We start from the raw sequence: 22,823 nt of genomic DNA on the forward strand, positions 1-22,823 counted from the left end.
TGGGCCAATGTTCTTATGTGTTGAGGCTGGAAAGCGAAGGCCCTGATGAAACCACAACAGAGCAAGCCATAGGAACATACGCATGCAAATGTAGCCTGGTATCGTTTCCTAAGGATGACATGGGCCTTTCCGGAGCCTGGAACTAGTGAACTGCTGAGGAAGGCCTTGCTGCACCAGCCCTGGGGGGAATCATTTTGAAGCGCTCAAATGTGATTCATGTTCCGCTAGTGCTGCTGAAGTCTGTTTCACTTGACCTTTCTTCTCCCTGTGGGTGGGTAGTGCTGTGCCCACTTGCAGTTGGTGCTGGGTGACTCATTGCTCGGAAGGCAGGATGGTGGGACGTGTGATAACGGAGCAGCGGGCACAGAATGCAAGTGCCAAAGCACACCCAGCACCAGCCGCCTGAGTGCTTTTTTGTTTGTTTTTGCTTTGACACATGCTAACTTCCTGTTCGGTTTGCAGGTTAAAAATACACCCCAGAATAAGCGAGAAATTCAAGTGAAGCTGAAGTGTGCTGCTTAACGAGGGGGAATTGACTGTGTCAGATGAAAAGTTTGACGCTTGCCTCACAAGCCGGTCTGAGGTTTGGGGGCAGGGCGGGTGTGGTGAAGTTTCACTCTGTGCCCAGGGTTAACAAATGATTGTTTCTTGCTACTGGGATGTGTGTGTGTGAGACGTCACAGCTGGAACCAAGCTGGGGGGTGGGGGGGACAGTACAGCTCAGAAGCTCTAGAGAGCATTTTAAACAGGGGGTTGTTAGCCAACATGGTGTGGGCTCCGGGGTTATTGGTGAATCCAAGTGAGTGTTCCCAGAGAGCAGGAGCTTGCCGCCTGTCCTTGTTCATTAGGGTGAAGTACCAGGGGTTAGCAGCTCTGCAGCAAGGCCTCTACCAAAAAAGGTTGTAGGGCCGTGCCTGCCTGCCCGTGGTACACAGACTGGCAGGAACGTGCATGGAGGTGGGGGAGGAGGGGAAACAGGTGGGGGCACAGAACTCCTCTGACCCCAGGGCCATGGCAGGCACTGAGCAGAGAGAGCTTCCCGGCCCTGGGGCCACAGCAAGGGCCCAGAATATGCCCCCGCAAAAGCAGTCAAATTTAAATTCCTGGGCATACCCCTGCGGTCTGGCCTAGTTTTGCGGCTCTTAGATGTAAGACTAGCGCTAGACTTTGCAAAGTATGGCATGCGGGATCCCATGCCACTGCTTCCTTACGTGTCAACCAACCCCCCTCCCCTCTTCCCCTTGCCAGCTCCCCACAGACACTTTTTGAGAACAATCTTCCTTCCCCTTTCTGAGGCACTGTGATCGAGCCTCAGCTGTGCTCATGCTGCAGTATCCTATCCCTTGCAGTTTGGAGGAGCTACAGTTCAGTGAGTGTGGTCCTACTCCTTCACAGCCCAACCAGGTTCTCCATAGGCATGAGAGACCAGAGGGCTGAATGCTGAAACAGGACTGGCTGGACAACCTGTCACTTGTGGGGAAAAGGGACAAGCAAACCTGCCCCCTAAGCGATAATGGGAGTTTGGCTGCATAGGAATCTCCCTGTATTTTTTGCAGTCACTGCAGGTGCAGACTTTTGGAAGAGGGCTTTATTAGACAAGCTTCTTCTTTAGAGTTGGATGTGGGTCCAGGGTGGAGAGAATGCGACGCTGGCTCAGGTTAGCTACTGCAGCCTGTGGGGCATGTTCACGGAACAGCCTTGTTGGGAGTTTGTTGTTGGTCTATCGTGTCGGAGGGGTATGGGCTGCAAAACCTTCAGCCCTAGCTATCCTCAAGGACATTTAAGCAGGAAATGGTTTGCAGTATGTCTTTGTAAGGGAGTGATGCCAAATACCCAGGATGCAGTTCAAACTAGAGACAATAACCATGTGCCAGTGATCAGCAAATAAGCTGCTTTATTGAAAGCAAAGAATGATGGCTACCACAGGATTTCCATGGTAACTATCAGGTTTAATTCCCTGAGAACATGTGTCATTTCTTTTCCAATCTATTTCTTTTAAACACATACTAGTTATGAAAAGCAGAGAGTGACGTTCCAGATACTGGAACACATAAATTAAGGTAAGTGATCGTTACAAGACATTTCAATTTCATTTTCAAACAGATTCTCAGAAGGTTTTTGTTTTGTTTTTTCCGATCCACAGAAAATGTATAAAAAAATTTCAACCCTACATCGTTCTCAATTAAAAAAAAAAACAGCACAGTAAAAAAAAATTACTGTCGCAATAAGATATTTACAGATGCACCCATTATGGGCCATTTTCACTCAGCCTCTCATTGGAAACATACAGTTCTGCCTCTGCCCAGTTATCCATGCAGAGAACAAATAGCTCTCACTCCCTGGGTGAGGAAGGGTTAGGTCAATGTTCGTGCAGGAGCAGAGGATTTGCACAGCCATGAGCAACTGTCTGTTGGAGCAGGTTATGCAGTGAACTACAGTGGTCTCCCCTCAGCTGCTGATCCTCCATCGACCAGAGGGAGCACTGCTGAGCGGAGCAATGCACTCCTTTTCTCAGATGCTGAGTATAAAGCTTCCACAGCACTTAAGCCCAGATCCTCACAGGGATTCAGGCTTCTGACTCCCACTGCGTCCAGCAGGCCAGCAACCATGATCCAGCACCTATCTTGAGTTCCAACAGGCCCCTAGCTGCTGGGCCAGCCCAGAAATGGTGCTTGGGAAAAAGGGGTGTTTCTTGAGCTCAGTGGTGAATGGGACCAATAGCAAAGACAAGCTCAGGGGCTAATGCTGATCTCACAATAGCGATGGGACTAACTCCATTGTAGCCAGTGGAATTGCACCAGTGGGAGATCTGCATTGGACCCTTAGTTGCAATCCTCCCAATGCTCTTTATTCACCCTATGCATCAGCATCTAATGCCCCCGGACAGACCCGGCCTAAATGTTTTCGCTCCACTGAACCTAGATTATTTATTGGTATAGACAGTGCATTCTACATGTGTTAATAATTGGCCCTGGTAGACACGAGTGTTAGGGACAAAACATGTGTAGCACTTTTTCCCCTCCACGAAGATGCTCCAAAGGCAAGGGTAAGTGGGCAGAGACTTTGCACTGAAGGGAGACGTTATGTCTCCATATAAATAAAGCATAAACATGGACACAGCATGTATGCATCTCTTTGCAACCCCCCCCCTTTATAAATGTCTTTAAATTATCCTATATAAATACTGCATAGCTTTATAGTACTGAAAATATTTCAGCGAGGCATAGGGAACTCCAGTGAACAGAGTTAACAATGATTCTCGGCTTCCACCACCAACCCCTCTCCTTGCTCCTCTCCCCCCAGCCTGTCTCCCTTCAGTGCTACCATGAGCTGGGATTCTGAGAGTCCAGCTCTAAACACGACAAAGTACAAAATTTCTCCAGGGCACTTCCTGGACTCAGCTCCAATGTGTCCAGAGAACTGCCCCTGGAGCCAGCAAACTTCCCCTGCTCCCCCCAAAATACAGCCAGCATTGGAGGGAGGCAAGAAAGGGGGGCAGAGGGGTGGAATTAACCCCCCCTCCCGCCACAACTATTATCAATGAACCTTCATCTGAAACAGTATCCGGAGCCGAAGGATGAAGGGTTGGGGGAGGCAAGTGAATGGGGTGGGGAGGTGGTGGAATAAAGCAGGTTGGGTTTATGGGAAGCAGGAAGAGACGGGAGTGAGGGTTGGGCAGAATGGGATAGAGAAAACATTTAAAAGTAAAATTCCAGCGGAAAAAGAAAGCCATGGCAGTAAAGAGCTGGCCCAGGGCACACACTTACTCCCCATACATTCTACGAGAATTGCAAACACTGCAAAGCAACATGTAGAGCCATGCAGGCTGGTGTTCAGGACACTTACCCTTCACAAGCCAGCCTGGCCCCTGGGCCACACGTGTAAGTGCTCAGGGCCTAGCCTTTCCCACCTACCCCCGGCCTGTCAGAGGAGGAGGCAGACAGCACCACAAAAATCTACTCTCTCTGGCTGCAGGGGAGATGAGGGGCCGCACAGCAGCCTATAAACCGCACACACTGTGCATCATCACAGCAATAATAACCATTCGCCTCGCAGCAGGGAAATCACATGCACACATACGGGTCCCACAAGCCCTTCGGATACCAGGGAAACTTGGGACGAGGTTGACGGGGACATGCGTCTCCTAGTACACCACATTCAGGGGGCACCATGGCGTGTCTGGGTACAGCAGGCAGTGAATGGAGCGGAACCTGCAAGAAAGGGAAACACCGGCGATCAGCACCCGAGCCAAGACCTGCTCACAACACTGACACCTCTTTCCAGTTGCTGCACACAGCAGCCGTGCAAAGGCTCGGTCTTTGAGGGTCTGTCTACGCTGCAGCTCAGAAGTGGGACTGCAGCAGGCGTAGACAAACCCGAACTAGAGCAAAGCTAACTTGAGTGACAATTGCAGTGAAGCTTCAGCAGCATGGGTGGTGGCCATGTGAGTGTGGACCCAGGATCCTACGCAGGCAGGTTACAGCTAGCTCAGGTACGTCTACAAGTGCTGTAATTCCACCTCCTGATTGCCTGAGGGTCATTTCAACTGCTCTTTTCCTGGCTTTAAAGCCCAGGCTTCCTCATTGTATGGGGGTAAAAGGAGGAACACGTCTGGTTGCACACGAATGTGGGGGGGGTGAGGAAGCCGCAGCTCACCTGGATGGATCCTCATCAGCAGAGAAAGCTCCCTTCATGTGGATGGAATTCCTCTTGTTTTCAAACATGCCATAGCTCAATGTCACCTGGAGAGCACAAAGGTGAAGGTGTTGCTCGGGCAAGATGCTGCTCTTGACAGAGGGGCAGTATGGTCCAGTGATTAGGGCACTAGCTGGGACCTTGGAGACCTGGGTTCCAGATCATGCTCTGCCACAGACTTTCTGTGTGACCTCGGGCAAGTCACTGAGTCTCTCTGTGCCCTATCTGTATAATAGGGATAACAGCCTTGTCCTGACTCACAGGCATGATAGGAGGGCAAATACATGAAAGATTGCAAGGCACTCAGACACTGGGATGAGGTATAGTAGCTCGGTTGCTTGCTCATCTACAGCACTAGATTAAACCCCCAAAGGAGACCTCTATCAGAGATAACGCCAAGGGGTTTGGAGTTTCCTTCCTGCTGAGGTGGTGTCATTTTGGGTTCAATCCCAGGTTCTCAAGAGTAATTTCCTAAGTTCCTGGCCTTCCTGGCCCATCGTGCACTGGGATAAGAGGCCTGCTGCTCATTGCACACAGCTATCCTGGTTCTGTGCTCATGGAGGAACAGATGAGAACAGAAATAACCCTGCTCCCCTGTTCTACCTGTGATCACTGCCAGGGCTCTAGGATCTGCACACAAGAAATATGTGGCCCTTCCCTGGCCTTTGCACTAACTCTAAGTGCTTCTTGGATGTGGCCAGGTTTACCTGTTTGTGAATCTCTGTCTTGGGCACCTGATGGAGGTTCTCCAGGTGGGAGTGGAAGAGATTACTCCGGATAAGCTTCACTCCTAGCACGGACTCTATGATGTACCCGATGGTGCAGTCATCTGGCAGGCGGATCTTCTCTGCAGTGCTCATGAAATGACCCCCACTGTAGGAGACAGAAGGGAGTACGTGCGTGAGTTTGCCAGGCACTGAGTTAACTTTCCTCCATGCTGCGCCAATGGGTCCCAACCCTGAGTTGGAGACCCGCCCTACCTCCTGATGGGGTGAGGGTGGGAGGAATTCAGCCTCTGCCCTATCAAATGACCTCAACCCTGGCTTACAGAGACAAATGTCTTTAGGACTAGAGGAATTTAGTCTCCTTCCTAGTTTCTTTGTGGGTCTCTTCAAACACGGCTACGAGGCCAGTGTAGGTGGAGCCTCAGTCCACTAGATATTGGGATGGAATCAAAGTCCACAAAGAATTGGACTTCAGGATGCAGCTGAATTTCGAGTCACCAGTGATCTTTGATCTCCTGTGTCCTCCCCCATCCTGACCTTCACAGAGTAATCCAGGACTTTCTAGAAGTCTTATGAAACATCAGTGCCAAGTGTTAATCTCCTTACCTCGCCCATGGGCTCATCTTCAGCGCCAGCCCGCGACTAATACAGAAACCTGCTCCCCCAGTGGCAAACCAGAAATGAACAGGATGCTGCAAAAAAAATGGAAAGCAAAACAGTGAGGTTTAAGACCAGTTCTTTTCCCTGTCTCCTCATGAACTTCTTACTAATTTAGGCAATACAAAGAGAATTCTCCCAATTGTCTCAACTGCTCCCCGGGTTGGTTAAGCTGACCCAAACCTCCATCCGCACACAGGATGCACAGCTAAGCCTGGTGCTGAGAAGTTGGGAGAGTTGTGTCCCTGTTAAAGTCCATCTCCATTCTGAAACGATGACATTTTTCAACATATCACCAGCTCAGTGAAAGCTGGAAACCCCCCTCTTTGGGCTCAGTTGGCCGCTGGACTTTTGCCTCCTGTTAGCCCTAGTAAACCCACTGTCGTGCTCTCTTACCATCTTGTTCTCACTGATCCTCTCTGTGGCTTGAATGGGTCGGTCCAGACTAGGTTTGCCAATGTAGATGTCCTGTGTGTGGGGGTAGCCAGACAGCAACTTCACCAGGGTCCGGACATTCACATAGTTATCATCATCCACATGGCAAAACCACCTGGAGCAAAAGAAGCAACCCAGTTAGTCCGGTAATACTCAGCACTCCCAGAGCTCCTTCCAGCAGAGCGCTTTACAATGGCAGGCAGCTATTATTCCCATTCGGCACAGGGAAAACGAGGTGCAGTGAGTTTGAGTGATTTAATCAAGGCCACGCAAGCGGAAGCCACTCCTAACCCCCTGCACCAGTCCCTAGCCCATACTGGGGCAAGACCTGTCCGTGGAAACTGAAAGAATCAGGCAGCCACATTGTAGCTGGTCACCAGAAGGCTCTGCAGTTTGAGTCCTTCCCTGCATTCCCAGCACTTTCACCTGGCCACACATGCGGTCTCACGTGTGTACAAACTGTCATGCATATAGACACACCCCACATGCAATTGCTCGCTCACTCTCTTTCTCTGGACATTAATTTCCTTCTTACTTTCTCCCAGACTCGATGAACTTGTCGTACTCCACGGCCATCTTGCAAGACAAAGCCTGGCGGCTGTGAGCAGCGGAACAGTTGGTGTTGATGACATTGGCTGTGGTGAGAAGAGGGTCGGGGAGAGAAGAGGGACAGTCAGTCCGGTGAGCCTCTCTCTCTCCAGCAACACAGTCAATCTGCTTGAACGAATGAAACTGCTTGTCCACCACCCAAAGCTGCCCAGGAAGCAGTGAGGGACATTGCCACCGGTTTGGTGATTTGAAGAGCCCTTGCTCTTTTGCACCCAACAGCGGCTGCTTGTAGCCCAGGGCTGCCCCCTCACTGAGTGCAAGGTTCACAGACAGCAGCAGGGGCAGCTACTTTCCTCGCACATAAAAGGGGAGGGTGGGGTAGAATGAAGACAGGCCAGAAAGATGCCGACAATCCTGTTATCCTCTCTGCTGCTGGCCCACAAAGGCCAAGACCCTCCTAACCTAAGGCCAGGAAGCTTGGATCCTAATGAACAGAATACAATCGTATTTCACAGGCCTAGTCCAAGACACAGCAGTGTTCTGTACTGGGACTGAATATCCTTATAAAAGGCTTGGAACGGCCCGTATCTAAAGTATACAGCAGAGAGCATCCTAGGGGAGCCTGGAGCTCCCAGAGAATTGTTACCAAGGGTGCGTGAGATAAAGTGGGCTTAAGAGTTCCTACAAAAGGATGTTGCCGAGTCATGAGAAGAAAAAGAAGAAGGGATCGGCCCTATCTCAGCACTACCCGTGCTAAGCACACATTTGGCCACCCTATCCCTGCATTGCAGGGCTGCGCGCTCAGTCTCCGGAAGGGGGGCGGGTGAAGCCTGTGAACTGGATCCTCTAGCCCCTCTGCTGGGGTCTGCTAGCCAGAATCCTGGCCTATTCATGCTGCATTTTCCCAGCACCGGCCACCTGTTATGTGCTGGGCCATCTCAAAGGGAATTGATTCAGGGCCTGAAAGGGAATCATTTACATCAGAAGAATAGGGAAGGCCTGCCCCAGACTCGAGGGGAGGGGCTGCTGAATAAACACTCACTGAGTAAGTCCCTTTCCCGCTCTCTGTTGAAAGCTACTTGGGTTCGTTAATCACAGCGCTGGGATGGGAAAAATCCCTAGAAAGGCACCTTGTTACTCTCCCCTGCCTCAGAAGGGAGACACGGGATCAAACCGCTGCAGGGCAGATGGCTGCACAGACTGCTTTTCCAAGGGCAGGTGGGGGAAGGGACTGTGGCGCTGTGACCTCCATTATCTCTGACAGGGGAATCTCAGCTGGGTATTTTCCCCAAAGGCAACCACTGTAACAAGCCGCCTCGTTCTCAGAGCAGCGTTCTCCACACCCTGAGATCCTCAAGGGGGCGCCACCGCCACATTCAATTTCTGCCCCGGCTTTGAAAGCCACCTCCTGAGTCCTTGCTTGGAGTAAGACCAGGCCAAAGGGCACAGTCAAGGTGGTGTGAGTTAGTAAAAGGGGGCGGCCAATGATTTCAGTGGTGTCGCACTGTCGTAACAGAGGGCCAGACAGCCACAAGTGCCCAGCACCCACCAGCTCCTTTTGTGACGCACGGGGCCAGCTTTTTCAGAACAGGTCAGCGCCCAAATTGCTCAGCGGGCTTGAAAATCTGGCTGCCTGTATTTTGCCTAAATGCTGTTTCAAAAAACTGGTGCCAGCTGTGGGTGCCTCTGAAAATTCCAGCCCAAGCGCAAAAGTTGGCCCTTTTTAACGATTTAAGAAAAGTTCTCTACCATCTAAAGCTCCCCCCATCCCACCCCCCAGATGGTTTAGTCCCCTCGTTCCTGAAATCATGGAGCAGGAGGGAGGGAAGGAACCTGGGAGGCCGAACTACTCCAGGCTCAGAGAGAAATGACGTGCGCATCTTGCACTTACTGCTCGATTCAAAGAGCCCCCTGAGCTGCCTAAACTTCTACCAGGCTCGTGCCAGCCAGAAAGGAGACCAGAATGGGATTGGTTGACTCACCTGTGCGTTTCTTCAGTTCCTCATCCTCCCCATCAGTGAAGATGAAGGTCTGAAAGAGATGATAACACGTCATTAGAATTGACATGACCAAGGGCATGCTGCTTTGTGCCTTTCCCCTGGGGGAACCTACTTCTGCTACATTCCAGTTTCCAAAGATTTCCAGGCAGTAGGTGCTGCTGAAGGAAAAGGGCCTGCTATTGACCATGGCTATTGCCCGACTGTCCTAATTTTGGGGTAGGAAAGGGCAGAAAGTGACTTCAGCACTATCAAGGCCTGCTGGAAGGGGGTGTTGGTCAAACTTTTTGTAATGGTTCTGTTTCAGCTGCACTAGAGGCTAAACCATTCAATACCAATCAGGGGGTTAGGGGGATTGGGTGCTTGTCACTCATTTCTTCTTAAGGCCCAAACCTTAACCCTAGATCCAAGTACCCCTGAACTTGGAGGCAATTGGGAGGCCAGCTCTGAGCTCTGTGGCTCTGGCCTGACTCTGCTTCTCTTTAAGGAAGTGACTGGGTTACAAATCTCAGCCTAATGAACATATTGATCACAGAGCTAGGATAACATTCAACACACTCATTGGAAGAGGGAGGACACCAGGGCTCCGAGCTGGGATCGCTGGACTGAAAGACATTTTGGAAAATGGTAGGATCTGAAGGATCTCACTGGAACACGCACCGCAAACTCCTCCCTGACAAGAGGGAAAGGTGCCTAAGGTTTCATCCTGAAAGCAGGTGTTTCCCCTTAAAGTAGCTGGGTGAGATGCGCACCTGCATTGCGCAATCATCTGCAGGGAACCAAGTGTCTTCATTTTAATCCCCATCTCTGCCCACTCCCCATAAAAAAATAAACAGCACAGAAGGCCTGACAGGGCAGCAAAGGGTTAAAGCTTCCCTTCCCAGAGTGGAGAGAAAATGGAAACAGTGTCTGTACCGCATGTTTCCCAGCCTCCTCTGTGGTGGAGTTGCCCCCCCCCCGTTTGAGCTGCAGTCACAGTTACTTGGGTTTCACTGTGTGTGTCTGCCCAGATCTCTGGAACGTCATTTCACTGCCAGGGCCCAAGTGTGTAACAATATGGGCCTTTAACACAAAGCCACAAGGCAAGGGACACAACCTAAGAACACAGCGGAGGCAGCCGCTTGCAATGCGGTGGCCCTCGTTTCTTTAACTATATTGCATTTTCCATGATCTTGCTGTTAAGCTGCAGCATGTGCTGTGAATGAGCACCAGTACCGGGCAGTGGGATTGCACCAGCTTTATGTGGGGTGGAGAGGAATGTGAGGCGGAATGGAGGGACCTACAGCCACGTGTAATGAGATGCAGCTGAGCTGTGGCTTCCCTTAGAGAGACCGCTTGCTAAGGAGCCACTTGTGCTCCCATTGAAGCCAGTGGGGTGCGTCACTGCCTTCAGTGCTGGCTCAGGCCCTGAGGTTCACGCGTGGAACTTTGTCTTTCCAAAGGCTTGCCCTGCTCAGCCCACCTGGCTCTGCTAAACACTGTGTGACCAGCCTTTGCCTGGCTATAAGCAGGTGTGTTTGCACTGCTTGCCCGTGGTGTGCGGAGGCGGCCTCCCGGCTTCATCCCACACCTGTGTCAACAGCATGCACCCAGTTGGCTCTGTCCCGGCACCCTGAGCTAGCAAACCCCCCTCTTGTGGCCTCCACGCCCGTCTCATAGCCTTTGTTTATTGAGCAGGAGGTCAGGTGGCAGCAGCTGCTTAGCTCTGGCACGAGCCTGGCTTCGCCCAGCTTGCTGGGGCCGGGGTGTCAGCTTTGATCAATGCAGCTCCCTGCACCTGTCTGTGTGTGCACAGCGGGGCGCACCTCCTCCCCCTGCACTCAGCTTCCTAGGTAACTGAATCGCCTTCAACTGCCGACTCCACACACACACGCACCCTCCCCCAATTACCTGAGCCACCTGCCTGGCCGCACTCCCTTATTTACATAGCTAATTCTCAACATATGTTGCCTGGCTCCAGGGGAACATCCTACTGGTTTACCCTGGACTTTTGGGGGAGAAATGTGGGGAGAGGCAACAGAGGGGGAGGGAAGGGAAGGGAAGGGTGAGAAAGCAATCTCAATCAATCAGCGTGTAGCAAACAAAGCCAGAGAGAGAGAGAGAAGAAACCACAACCAGCTGCCAAGCGCTATAAAAACCAGACACGCACAGAAGCGCAAAGGAAAAAAGACAAAGAGAAATTGGAGGGGGGGAGGGCAGAGGCCTGGGAATGATGAATTACGAGTGAACTGGAAATTCGTTGCCACCCATCAGGCAGTCCAGCCCCGCAGTGGGATTTTTTTGTTCTGGAGTGGGTGACAATAGCTTGAATGAGTCAGCCTGACTTTACTCAGGCCAGGAGAGTTAAGCAGCAATGTGTTTGCTCCCCCATTAACATACAGCTGGGCTGGTTAACTCGGGGGAGAGGGAGGGAAGCCAAGTTTGTTTGCTCAGGTCCCCCAGGGTAGGGAAGTGGCTGGGAAGAGCAGACAGTGCTGAGCTCCTGAATGGAAGGGGTGCCTGGGCCCTGGGTCCATTGGGGGGGAGGTTACAAGTGGCCTTTTTGGTATAAGAGAATAGAGCTGATCTGAGGCGTGAAAAGCCAAACTACCCATGAGAGCGTGTAGCCATTGCGCAATTGCATATGTGCCAGTGATTCCAGGAAAGGCACAAGACGTCTTGGACAGACAGCATCTGAGACCGGGTGGGGGGCTCCAAGAGTGCACATGGGCTCTGCTCCTTCACTGAGAAAGGGGAAACCCGCATGGGGGGCATCAAGTCAATTGCTGCGGGGGAATCGCAAACAAAGGGCTGGATGGCATTACAATGCCTAAGAAGAGTTTGTTACGCAAAGCAAAATAAGGAGGCTTGACTCTCAGGTTCAAGGTGTTAGCTGCTCAGTTACAGGGGCCATGGAGAAATGTCCCTCCCATAACATAGGCTAACAGGCATGGGGCAGTAAGTTGAAGGGAGCGTCATGGAGGGCAGGGTATAGGCATCACCTAGCTGTCAGTGTCAGGACCATGCTAGGTTCGGGGCTGGGGAACGGGACAGTATGACTTGATCTTCCCCCTGCCACAAAGGAGACTGCCCCCTTCAGAGGTATCAAGCATCCACAGGGATGTTCCTCCTCTCCCTGGCCCCAAGGCTCTATTTTGCTCTGGGCTTTTTACATGGTCTTTTAGCCAGTGCAGGGTCTGATATCCCCCAGCACCTGCCCGGCCCTTGGGGCAGAGGGGTGTCCACTGGCGTGGTCAGCGCTTTTCCCCTGCTTTACACTCCCCATGCTGGATGTGGCGGCACCAGCCAGTTACCTGGCCTTGGGGAGAGAGGGCAAGCAAGAGACACACACACACACCCCCGACTGGGCCTGGGGCCTTCTCCTGATTGAGGGAGTTTATAAAGCCCCCAACCCCGAGGAGGGGCGAGGCCTGTGACTGCATTCTGAGATGAATTTGTTTGGTCTCAGTCATGGTGTCCACCTTCCCCCAGCACTTGCCTTCCCCTCCGCCCAGTATTCATTTAATCAATCTCTTTGGAATGTGTCAAAGGGGGCCCGCTGGCTGGGGCGGGAGACCAGAACACTTTCAGGATGCCCACTGGGGATTTAATACAGAGGAAAATGTTTGCATGATTAGATCAGGAACGCTGTCTCCAGCAACTGTGTCTTCGGCTGCTCCGAAAATAACCCCTAAACTAATCCTCCAGCTCGGCCGCTATAAATAGACCAGAGTGGATGTTTGTTTATTATTAGCCAGCATTGAAAGTTTTTATTCGGATGATGCTGCCCCTCCCACACACAGGAGACAATGCAACTACCTCCCGGGCTCTCAGAGAAACACTCTATCACTCCTCCTGGCAGGCAGGGAACTGCAGGAGCCCTTAGAAGGAAACTCCAGCCTGATCACCTGTCTCCCTGCTGCCTGGGCAGGAAGGGTAGAGCCTGCACCCAGCCCTACGTGATATCTCTGAGGGACTCTCTCGCCTTTGCAGGTTTACTGCCTCCCAGCCCCTGCCTGCATCTCCGCTCTCCGCAAAGCGGGAATCCAGCCAGAAGATTCAATTAAAACCAAAACAGTGACAGCCTCACTCTCTTTTTTAATTAGCTTGTCTACATTTCTTGTAGATGAGATCTCCCATTCCTGTGACCTCCCACCCCCTGGGCAGGTTTCCAGGATCCACTATAGGGCATAGGACTCTATATGCAGGTCAGCTGGGAGGAAAGATGTCTGGGGAGAATGAAGGGAGGAAATAGAACAGGAGAGAGGAAAAGGGGAAAAGAAAGAGGGATGGGGGGAGGAGGAGGGTGTTCACTGCCAGGATTACAACAAAGCCATCCTCCTTGGGCCTGGAGAGTCTCTTCTCTTTAAAAAAAAAAAAAAAAAAGGAGTACGTGTGGCACCTTAGAGACTAAACCATTTATTTGAGCATAAGCTTTCGTGGGCTACAGCTCACTTCATCAGATGCATGCAGTGGAAAATACAGTGGGGAGATTTATATACACAGAGAACATGAAACAATGGGTGTTACCATACGCACTGTAACCAGAGTGATCACTTAAGGTGAGCTATTACCAGCGGTGGGGGGGGGGGGGGGAGAGAGATGGGACACCTTTTGTAGTAATAATCAAGGTGGGCCATTTCCAGCAGCTGACAAGAACGTCTGTAGAACAGTGGGGGTGGGGTGGTAAACATGGGGAAATAGTTCTACTTTGTGTAATGACCCATCCACTCCCAGTTTCTATTCAAGCCTAAGTTAATTGTATCCAGTTTGCAAATTAATTCCAATTCAGCAGTCTCTCTTTGGAGTTTATTCAGGGGACACCATCATAGGGCCTAATCACATCAGCCACACTATCAGAGGCTCGTTCACCTGCACATCCACCAATGTGATATATGCCATCATGTGCCAGCAATGCCCCTCTGCCATGTACATTGGTCAAACTAGACAGTCTCTACGTAAAAGAATAAATGGACACAAATCAGACGTCAAGAACAACAACATTCAAAAACCAGTCAGAGAACACTTCAATCTCTCTGGTCACTCTATTACAGACCTAAAAGTCGCAATTCTTCAACAAAAAAAATTTTCAAAAACAGACTCCAATGAGAGGCTGCTGGAAATGGCCCACTTTGATTATCACTACCCCCCCACCTTGCTGGTAATAGCTCACCTTAAGTCATCACTCTGGTTACAGTGTGTATGGTAACACCCATTGTTTCATGTTCTCTATGTATATAAATCTCCCCACTGAATGCATCCGATGAAGTGAGCTGTAGCTCACGAAAGCTTATGCTCAAATAAATTTGTTAGTCTCTAAGGTGCCACACGTACTCCTTTTCTTTTTGCGGAAACAGACTAACATGGCTGCTACTCTGAAACCTGTCTTCTCTTTAAGGCAGTTTAGTCTCAGATCTGCTATGTAGTTAGATATTCAATGTATGCAGCGCCCCATCCTTAACACTCTCCCCTTCGATTTAGATCCTCTGCTCCTTGTGGCTGCTGGGCTCTTCATTGGAATAGAGGAGCCTGGGGCAGGGAGGGTGGAGGCTGGGCATAGGTAGAACCATGCCCGCTACACTCAACTGCTCGCTTAGATTGAAAGCTTTTCTATTCTTTCTCTGCATGTCCCAGATACCCAAACCTCCAGCTGCGATGCTCTGGTCACCCTCACGGGAATGGAGCCAGGGCATACGCACAGCTGAAGCTCTCTTGCTAAACCACAGAACCTTGCACATTCCCACTGACAATTTGAGACCCAACATGTATTTCGAAGCTGCCAGGAGATGGATGCAATGAAAAGCCAGGACTGTCTCCCCCAACGTGGTCTTCGTTCATTGGGCAGTCTCATTTAACACTCGAAGAGCCTTCATGGAGATCCCAGAAAATACACAGCAGCAGTGTATTGTGTAAAAGCCACAGTTTCCTAGCCACAGGGAGCTCACTAGGTCTGCAAAGAAATCTTTGGTGATAGGTGGGGAGACTGCTGATTTTCTGTGTAAGCCATAAAATGCGAGGATTAGCCTGTGCACATGTACACAGTGCATCTATCAGCTCTGAGCCGGATTCCCCTCTCCCCCCAGTGTAACTCCCCTGACTTCAGTGCATGCTGGACCTGAGCAAAGTTACTCCACATTGACAGTGGTATAAATGGGAGGTCAATCAGGCCCTGTAGGCCTCAGCTCAATCGTGAGTTGCACCTCCCTAGATCTGGGATTCAGTTACATACATGTATGGAGGACCAAAGCATAGGCCAGCCTGCTACTCGCAGGCAGAGATACTCTGGGCTCTGTGAATGCTCTCCCTTCCCCTCTCATTCAGGGGCTCTCTCTGGGCTGCTTCTGCTTTAGGAGTGCAAGGAGTTACGTCCCACACTTACGTCCCCTTAAATTGGTGAAAGAAAGGGCTTTGTCTCTGCTTGCTCAGTGGCTGCATTGTCTGGCCAGGGACCCTGACTTGGGACACACAGGAAGCCCCATTGTTCTAAAAGCTGCAATTTAAAGAAACACAGGATGCCAAATCCTTCTCCAACAATAGCAGCCACCAAAGAATAAGGCCGGGACAATGCACTTTACCCTGCCAGGTTCCTTAAACTGCTGCATAACAGGGCTCAGAGACAGACACCAGGCCACTGGCATGCACCGGCCCCTCCCACCCCCCGTTCTGTACCACAGGGATTTGCTAGAGGAACTCCGCTCCCAGCACAGGGTGCTCTCCTATCCTTCTGCTGCTTCACAGCATGTCCTGCCCAGCCTGGCCCAGCTCCCTGCATGGGGGAAGGAGAGACACTGCCAGTCCAGACTATGGGGAAAAAAGGGTTTTCCTTCATTTCTCTTTTCTTAGTGACTCACTTCCACTTATTTGCACTGAAAGCCTAGCTCAGCCCGCAGTTGCTCACAGCTCCCTGGCTGATCTTATTTGGTGACGAACAGTGTGGGTGACAGGATCCAGCCATAAGGCTCCTATTCCACCCACCTAGCAACCAGAGAAAATTGGTCCTGACCCTCTCTTCTCTTGTCCTTTGTCCAAGAGCGAGTCTCAATTTTGTTGCATATTAAAATGGAACAGAAATACCTTCAGGGATGATACACTCTCAGGAGACAAACGGCTGTGTCTTACTGCTGACCCTCTCCTCACCCACTCCTGCACCAATTGCATCAAAAACAGGAACCAATGTGAGGCATGTTGCACAAAGGATCTCATGACTATCCATTGCATAAATTGCATCCTTCCCTTTCTCGGTACTGGTGTCATTTCCCCACCATCATGCGTGATCTTGGGCTCAGCACCTTGCAAGATCAGGCCAAACGAGAGCTCACGGGTTTACAGCTTCTGGGGCCCAGGCTGAGATTATACAGTCCTTGGAGGCTTGCCAGCCAGTGTTGTGTCTAAAGCACCATGCTCTCCTACAAGAAAGGACGCAATGACTTTAACCTGGAGGGCAGTGTCTAAAAGTAGATTGCCCTTGCTGGCCGCAGGATGTTCTGGGGGGAGGCACCTGTGCCAATCTGTCAGGTTGCAACCCTGGATGGTTCCAGTTCATTGCTGTATCCTCCATCTGGAAAAGTCACTACTCAGGGGAGGAAGAGGAGAGAATTAGCAGCTGGAACAGGCTCCTGCCTGGCTTTTGTCCCCTGCAAACACACACAGCTCAAGCCCTGATGGGCCAAACAGCAAGTACAAAACTAAACCCAAAAAAGGCAGTTGGGGAGAAAGTCACCAGCTCATTTCAAGGATTAGTTTGATGGTCCTGGCCCCTTTCTTGCCTAGCTGTCTGAGCTGTGGCTTTCCCCTGCTGCGGGGGCTGTGGCTGGCACAGAGACCCCTAATTTCAGAACCTGATCCTTTTAACCGACAGAAGCCTGAAGTTACAAGGCATTCACAAACAGGAGCGGAGCTCGCTCTCGCCCCTTCGCTTTTCAGTAACAGGAAGAGTCCTCTTCTGTGTAATTTCAAATGCTATTATTTTTAATAATCCCCCTTTGAACAATGAGCTCCTTGTGCAATTAGGGACCCACCCCTCTTTCCCCACCCCCACTCCCCCCCCCCCCCCGCCTCACGCTCTGCACGTGTCTTTCACAGACTTATATTTCAAGTGCTTTTATTGAAGCCTGAGAAGAAATACCTCATTGCTTGGGGCATGCAATTAAGAGCATTACATGCCCCCAATTCATTGGTGTCCAAGGATAACCCTGCCCTCCATTTAAAATAAACACCATTTCCCATATAATATCCCCCTGCCTGGGAGATCTGCTTTCATATGGGCCTCAGCCTGAGAAGGAATGAGCATCTTCAGCTCCTGCAGACTTCAGCTGGCATTGCAGAGGGCTTAGCACCTCCCAGATTCAGGCCCCATGTGTGTTTGTCTTTAACCTGCCCAGGTTTAAAGAGAGAGGAGCTGTCACTCCCCTCTGGACAGGAGCTGCAGTGGAGTGGCCAGAACTGGCTTGGCAGAGCTCTGACAGCCCAGTTCCATCTGCTGGGTTGGACAGAGCCCACACCTGTGTTTGGAGTGTAAACAGGACACAGAGCTACACTTGCTGTGTACACATGAATGCGTAAGGCCCACTGGGAGCATGTCAGCACACCCCAGCAGGCCGTTACCCCTGAGGACAGGGATTCTGGCCAAGGTGCTAGGAAAATTTGGGAACTGCCTGTGCTCTCTGGAAGGTAAACACATTCCTCTTGAGTAAACTAGCTGGAATAGGTATCAGCACCTGCAATTATCTGCCAGACTTCTGGAAATGTAATGGTCTCAAGTTACAGTGGGGGAGGTTTAGATTGGATATTAGGAAAAACTTTTTCACTAAGAGGGTAGTGAAACACTGGAATGCGTTACCTAGGGAGGTGGTAGAATCTCCTTCCTTAGAGGTTTTTAAGGTCAGGCTTGACAAAGCCCTGGCTGGGATGATTTAACTGGGAATTGGTCCTGCTTTGAGCAGGGGGTTGGACTAGATGACCTTCTGGGGTCCCTTCAACCCTGATATTCTATGATTCTATGAAATGAGAATATCCTTGCAACTGAGTTAATCACATAGCTCCTTCCATGCATCTCCTGGGAGCAAGCCCACCAAGCTGCTTGGAGAATGTTTGCTCGGGGCCCTGTACCCTGGGACAAGGAGCGCGGTTCTTGTGCGGTCCTGTCACTGCAACTCCTCAGCCTCAGCAGGAATTGGGGGGGCTGGATGAACTTGCATTTATGATTTTTTCACAACATTGGGGCTTTTTTTTTTTTTTTTTAAAGTGCAAACACTCCCCAGACCACTCTGCAGCATGTGAGGTATTCAAGTGCTGAGTCAGCCACAGCTGCAAACTCTCTCCAAAAGGTGCTGGCAGGGAGGAACAACCTCTCTCCAAAAAACAGCCTGTCTGGGCTAGCTCATCTGAAGCACAGGAGTAGGTGCAGGATTTGGGGGCAGGGGTGAAGCCAAGGCCTATCCAACTCTGCTCAGATAAAAGGAGGAGGGGGGGAGGGGAGTCCTACCACATGATATCATTGCAATATCTTGGATTAGACCGAACACAGGAAACTGAGGCTATTGTATGTTGAACAAAGAGTATCCAAGAAGACAACACAATAGCAATTCCCCCTTCCTATCATCTCTCCAAACTGGAACCACATGGCAGATTTAACCCCTTCTCCTCAATGCACTATTTTACTTAACCCTTTAGCCATTCATTTAAAAACAAACATGGCCCTGAGTGTAACTATGAAGCGGAAGGTTCAGATTTTGACTCAGAAGGGGAAAGGGTGGGGACAGACAGGGAGGGTTGTTCTCTGCTTCGGAAGAACTAGATGTGTTTATTAGCCAAAGGGGATTCTGGGCTAAGAATTTCCACTCCTGCCCTGCAGCCAGGGTGCAGAGTAGCATGAACGCTGAGAGGCTGTTGGCAAAACAAAAGAGAGCTGGTCTGGGACCCAGAGAAGAGAGGCCTGACTCAGACTGAGAGCCACACTTTTAGCACAGGCAACTCCTCAGCCGAAAACCCCCTTTACTAACCCAGAGCATTGTTCGTATGAAGCACTGAGCTTCAGCCAGCTCTCTCACAAGGAGAAGCTTCCAGCAAAAGCTCAGCACTTACCAGAGGGCAGGAGTTCATCACTATATCACCCACACCTCTGGGGGGCACATGAGAGCAGGGCCCCCTCAGACGCTACACTCTAAGGTGCACAGATAGTTTCTCTTTTCCTTTCGCTTACAGTCTAACAGTTGGGGAAGGCACGGTGCCCCAAAGTTGCTGTTACGAGGCTTCTTGGTAGGAGACTGTCTCGGAGAGGAAACTGTGCAGGCAAGAGACAGATTCACTTCCCCGCAGTCTCTCTGGAAAGGGCAACAAAAACTGTCAGGCCTGTTGAGATGGAGGGTCAGTTTCCTGGTTACGACAGCCAGGCCAGCGTGGAAAGACTGGGACACATTCCCGCCAGCTCGCTGTCCTTCCTCCTGCAGGAGTTTTCAGTAACTTCAGCTCTCTCCAAGGCTTGTCCCTCAAGTGCTGTACAAGAGCATCACTCAGCAGCTTGTCAGCTGGGCACCTCTCTGAGCTGCACCCCCCTGGCTTCCTGGCCCTCATCTCTAGGCAACCTGACCTGGACACTGCAAGCTCCAGCTACCCGGTTCCCATGGAAAGCACCACACAAGAGCCTGTGAAGCCTTTTCTCTGCGCTTGGGAGAAAAGAGGCTTTGTTAGCTTGCCCAGGGGGACAGCGTGAGAGCTGAGACTCAGGACTCTGGGAATCCAAACGGACAAACGAAACAAAACAAAAACCCAGAAGAAAGCCAGAGTCTATGAGAAAAAGAACAGCCATTCCCAGGATCATCTGTAGGTGCTCAGGGCATTTATCCACCTCCAGCCCCTTCCCCTGCTCAGAGGTGTAGAATATAAAAGATCAGCTAAGAGTTTCCACTAACCAACCATGGCAGGGAGAAACGGCAGAGTCACTGCCAGGCCTCTGAGATCTCCTAAGTAAAGGAGCAGGTCAATGGAAGTGATGTCCTAAGTCTGCTGCAGAGATCTTTTACATATTATTCCTGAGTGAGAAACATGAGTCCACCTCACCGCAGGGCAGGCCCAGAGAGAGCCCATAAGGAAATGGGTGAAGATGGAAGGGGATGAATTGGGGAGAGAAAATGGGAAAGTCTCATTCTGTTAAGAACAGGCATAATCTGCTTGGGAAGCTGTTTGATGATCAAAATAATTCCCGAGTAAGGAAAGCAAATGGCAAAAGCAAGTCTCCTAAGGAAACAAGTAGATTTACTTTTTTTTTTCTCTCTTAAGTCCTAGAATAATGGATAAGACACTGGTGGAGAGTGTGAGACAATCACTCACACGAATACAGGGGGCTTTGTGGGAGACAGAGAACAGATCAGGCTGGTGGTGAATTCTCTCAGCCAGTTCGTACTGGTGGCGAGACTAGATGACTAATAATGGTCTCTTCTAATCTTAAACTCTATGAAATCCCACAGTATTTCTGGTTACCAAAATTCCCACCCAAACTGACTACTATTCCATGGCTTTCTCAGCCCCAGAACCTGGGGTCTGCTGGTCTCTCCCTCTGTCTGTGCATTTTGTGTACACCCACCACTGTAGTATCTGGGTACCAGAAATCTACCCAGTACCCTGCAAACGATGTTGTAATTCAGACTTGGCCTTGCACTCAAGTAGCTAAGTGCACGCCTGGCTTCTGAGAGGATACCACAAGGGGAAAGACATCTCCTTAGGCATCAGAGCCAAGGTGCTACAGTCTACAGATGCTGGCTCTGCTATTGCAACTTTGTGTGTTACTTTCCCTACCTGCAAAACCGGGACAATGTGAGTCACAATGGTAAAGGGCTTTGAGATCTACAGGTGAAAAGGTGCCATAAGGCTTTATTATTACTGCTTAGGCTCTATAATGAGGTATGGACCAGATGTGCCCTCTGAAACAGAAATGCTACTTCCCCTCCAGGCATACTGCTAAAGCAGTTGCTGAGATATCCTTGGGCACAGGCTTTTAGTGTAGGTGACACTTCTCTGAAAATGCAGCTTAATTCCTTCTTTAAATAGTGAGCTGACAGCGTAGCCATGGCTGCTCCCAGCAAAGAAAAGGAGCTTGATGTTTGCAGGGTCCCCCAGCAGTCTCTAAACAACCCTGAGAACTCTCAGTCCTCTCCCCTTTTCTTTATGCTAAAGAGCTCTGGACTTCAGCCCCTGTTTTACATCTGAGAAGTCCAGGCCAGCGACACAAATTGCATTTCATGCTCCTCATCCCCAGTCTCCTGGGGGTGGAGGCCGCCAGAGGGGGAGGAATAGAGAGGCACCTGAGCCCTGAACACAGGGGTCTCGTTAAAGATCCCTGCTGCTAGGAGACCAGAGCGGCTACGTTTCAGAGGCACTTTCACCGAAAGGCTCCGGAGTGCGTGCGGCCCAGGCCCAAGGCAGGAACGCGTTTCAGAGCGGACTGTGCCCGTCAGCTGTGCAGGGACACGGATGCACCTGAATCCTCCAGCTGGGGGAAGCAGAGGACCCCTGCTGAAAAGAGGTGAAACTTCTGCTTCACGTTAACTCCCTGGCAGCCCGGGCTGCGGAGGGGGTGTGTGGGTGGGTGTGACATCCTCCCAAAGCCCCCGCCCCCCCCCCCCAGGTTTGTCAATAGAGATCAAGAGCAAGGGGAAGGGGAGGGGAATCATTGCTGGAATGTGCCTCGATTTCCCTTCCCCAGGCCAAGGGCGGGAGGCTCTGGCTGGAGGCGCTTGGGCGTGCAGACACTAGCCAGCTCATTCGTGCTTCCCAGGGCGGCCTGGCACGGCTCCCTGCTGCTCCCAGGCCGGGCAGCTCACCTGCCGAAGGCTACCGAGCAAGCCCCGGCCGCAGGCAGGCTGCAAGTCCCCGCGCCCCACTGGCCCCGTCCCCCCGCTCACCAAGTCTCTGTTCCGGGAGATCCAGGTGTCCAGCAGCAGCTCCAGCCTGGCCTGGTGGAACTTCTTGGTGGTCTTCACCGCGATGAAGACGTCTTGGGCCGTGATGTCCTCCAGGGCCGGCCCGGGGGTCCCCTCCCGGCGCGGGGCCAGGCTGCCGGCTTCCTGCGCCTCCCGCCGGCCCCGGCTCAGCTTGCTGAAGTAATCGGTGAAGCTCTTCACTTCTCGGGGGGCCGAGCCGGGCTCGCCCTCCTGCCGCTGCGGCTGGCGGGCCGGGGCCGGGGCCGGGCTCGCCGAGCTCCGCAAAGCCCGCCGGCCCCCTTCTCCTCCCAGGCCCCCCACCTGCCGCTTCTGCTGATCCGCCATCAGGACCAAGAGGCAGGTGAACATGCACCCGACCAGGAACCAGAGCAGTTTCCTTCCGCAGCTCTTCAGCATCTTGCCCAGCCCGCTCACAGCGGGACCGACGCGACTCGGCCAGAGGCCGCGGCCGGAGACTTCCAAGATCAGCCGCCGCCGCGCCAACGCCTGGCAGGTGCCGCGTCCCGCCAGCCCCGGCCCTCCGCAGCGACCGGCTCCAGTCCGCCCGCAGCTCGGCGGCAGCCGCAATTTAAAAACTCCTCTCCCCACGCCCCCAGGCCGAGCCCCGTGCCGGGCTGTCTGGGGCGGGGCTCTCCCAGGCCGCGCCCCTAAAGGGGCGACTCCGCTCGTTCCTCTTGTGGCGGCCTGTCTCCCACGTGGGCGCGCCGCAGGGGGCTGGGAGCAGGCGCCGAGGTGCTCGCCCAGCCCTGGCCAAGTTCTCCCGTGTGCATCGGGCAGGCCGAGAGGCTGGTCTCTGTCCGCCTCCCCGGAGACAAAGCGGGAGCTGCGCTTAGCAGGCGTTTACAGAG

At 51.8% G+C, this 22,823-nt stretch overlaps 1 protein-coding gene across 1 annotated transcript; it reads right to left on the reverse strand.

The window, feature by feature from the left end:
- Window positions 1-1,877: 1,877 nt before the first annotated feature.
- On the reverse strand, window positions 1,878-22,535 carry LFNG (LFNG O-fucosylpeptide 3-beta-N-acetylglucosaminyltransferase). The gene is made up of 8 exons (XM_048867992.2): window positions 21,937-22,535; window positions 9,044-9,092; window positions 7,048-7,147; window positions 6,474-6,627; window positions 6,027-6,112; window positions 5,403-5,568; window positions 4,657-4,742; window positions 1,878-4,211 (listed from the first exon to the last, which is right to left on the reverse strand). Exons 1-8 carry the CDS (start codon window positions 22,369-22,371, stop codon window positions 4,145-4,147), a joined length of 1,143 nt encoding a protein of 380 aa, XP_048723949.1. The 5' UTR covers window positions 22,372-22,535; the 3' UTR covers window positions 1,878-4,144.
- Window positions 22,536-22,823: the final 288 nt, after the last annotated feature.

The sequence above is a fragment of the Caretta caretta genome, chromosome 10 (genome assembly GCF_965140235.1).
Source record: "Caretta caretta isolate rCarCar2 chromosome 10, rCarCar1.hap1, whole genome shotgun sequence".
In the NCBI taxonomy this organism is placed as follows: domain Eukaryota; kingdom Metazoa; phylum Chordata; order Testudines; family Cheloniidae; genus Caretta; species Caretta caretta.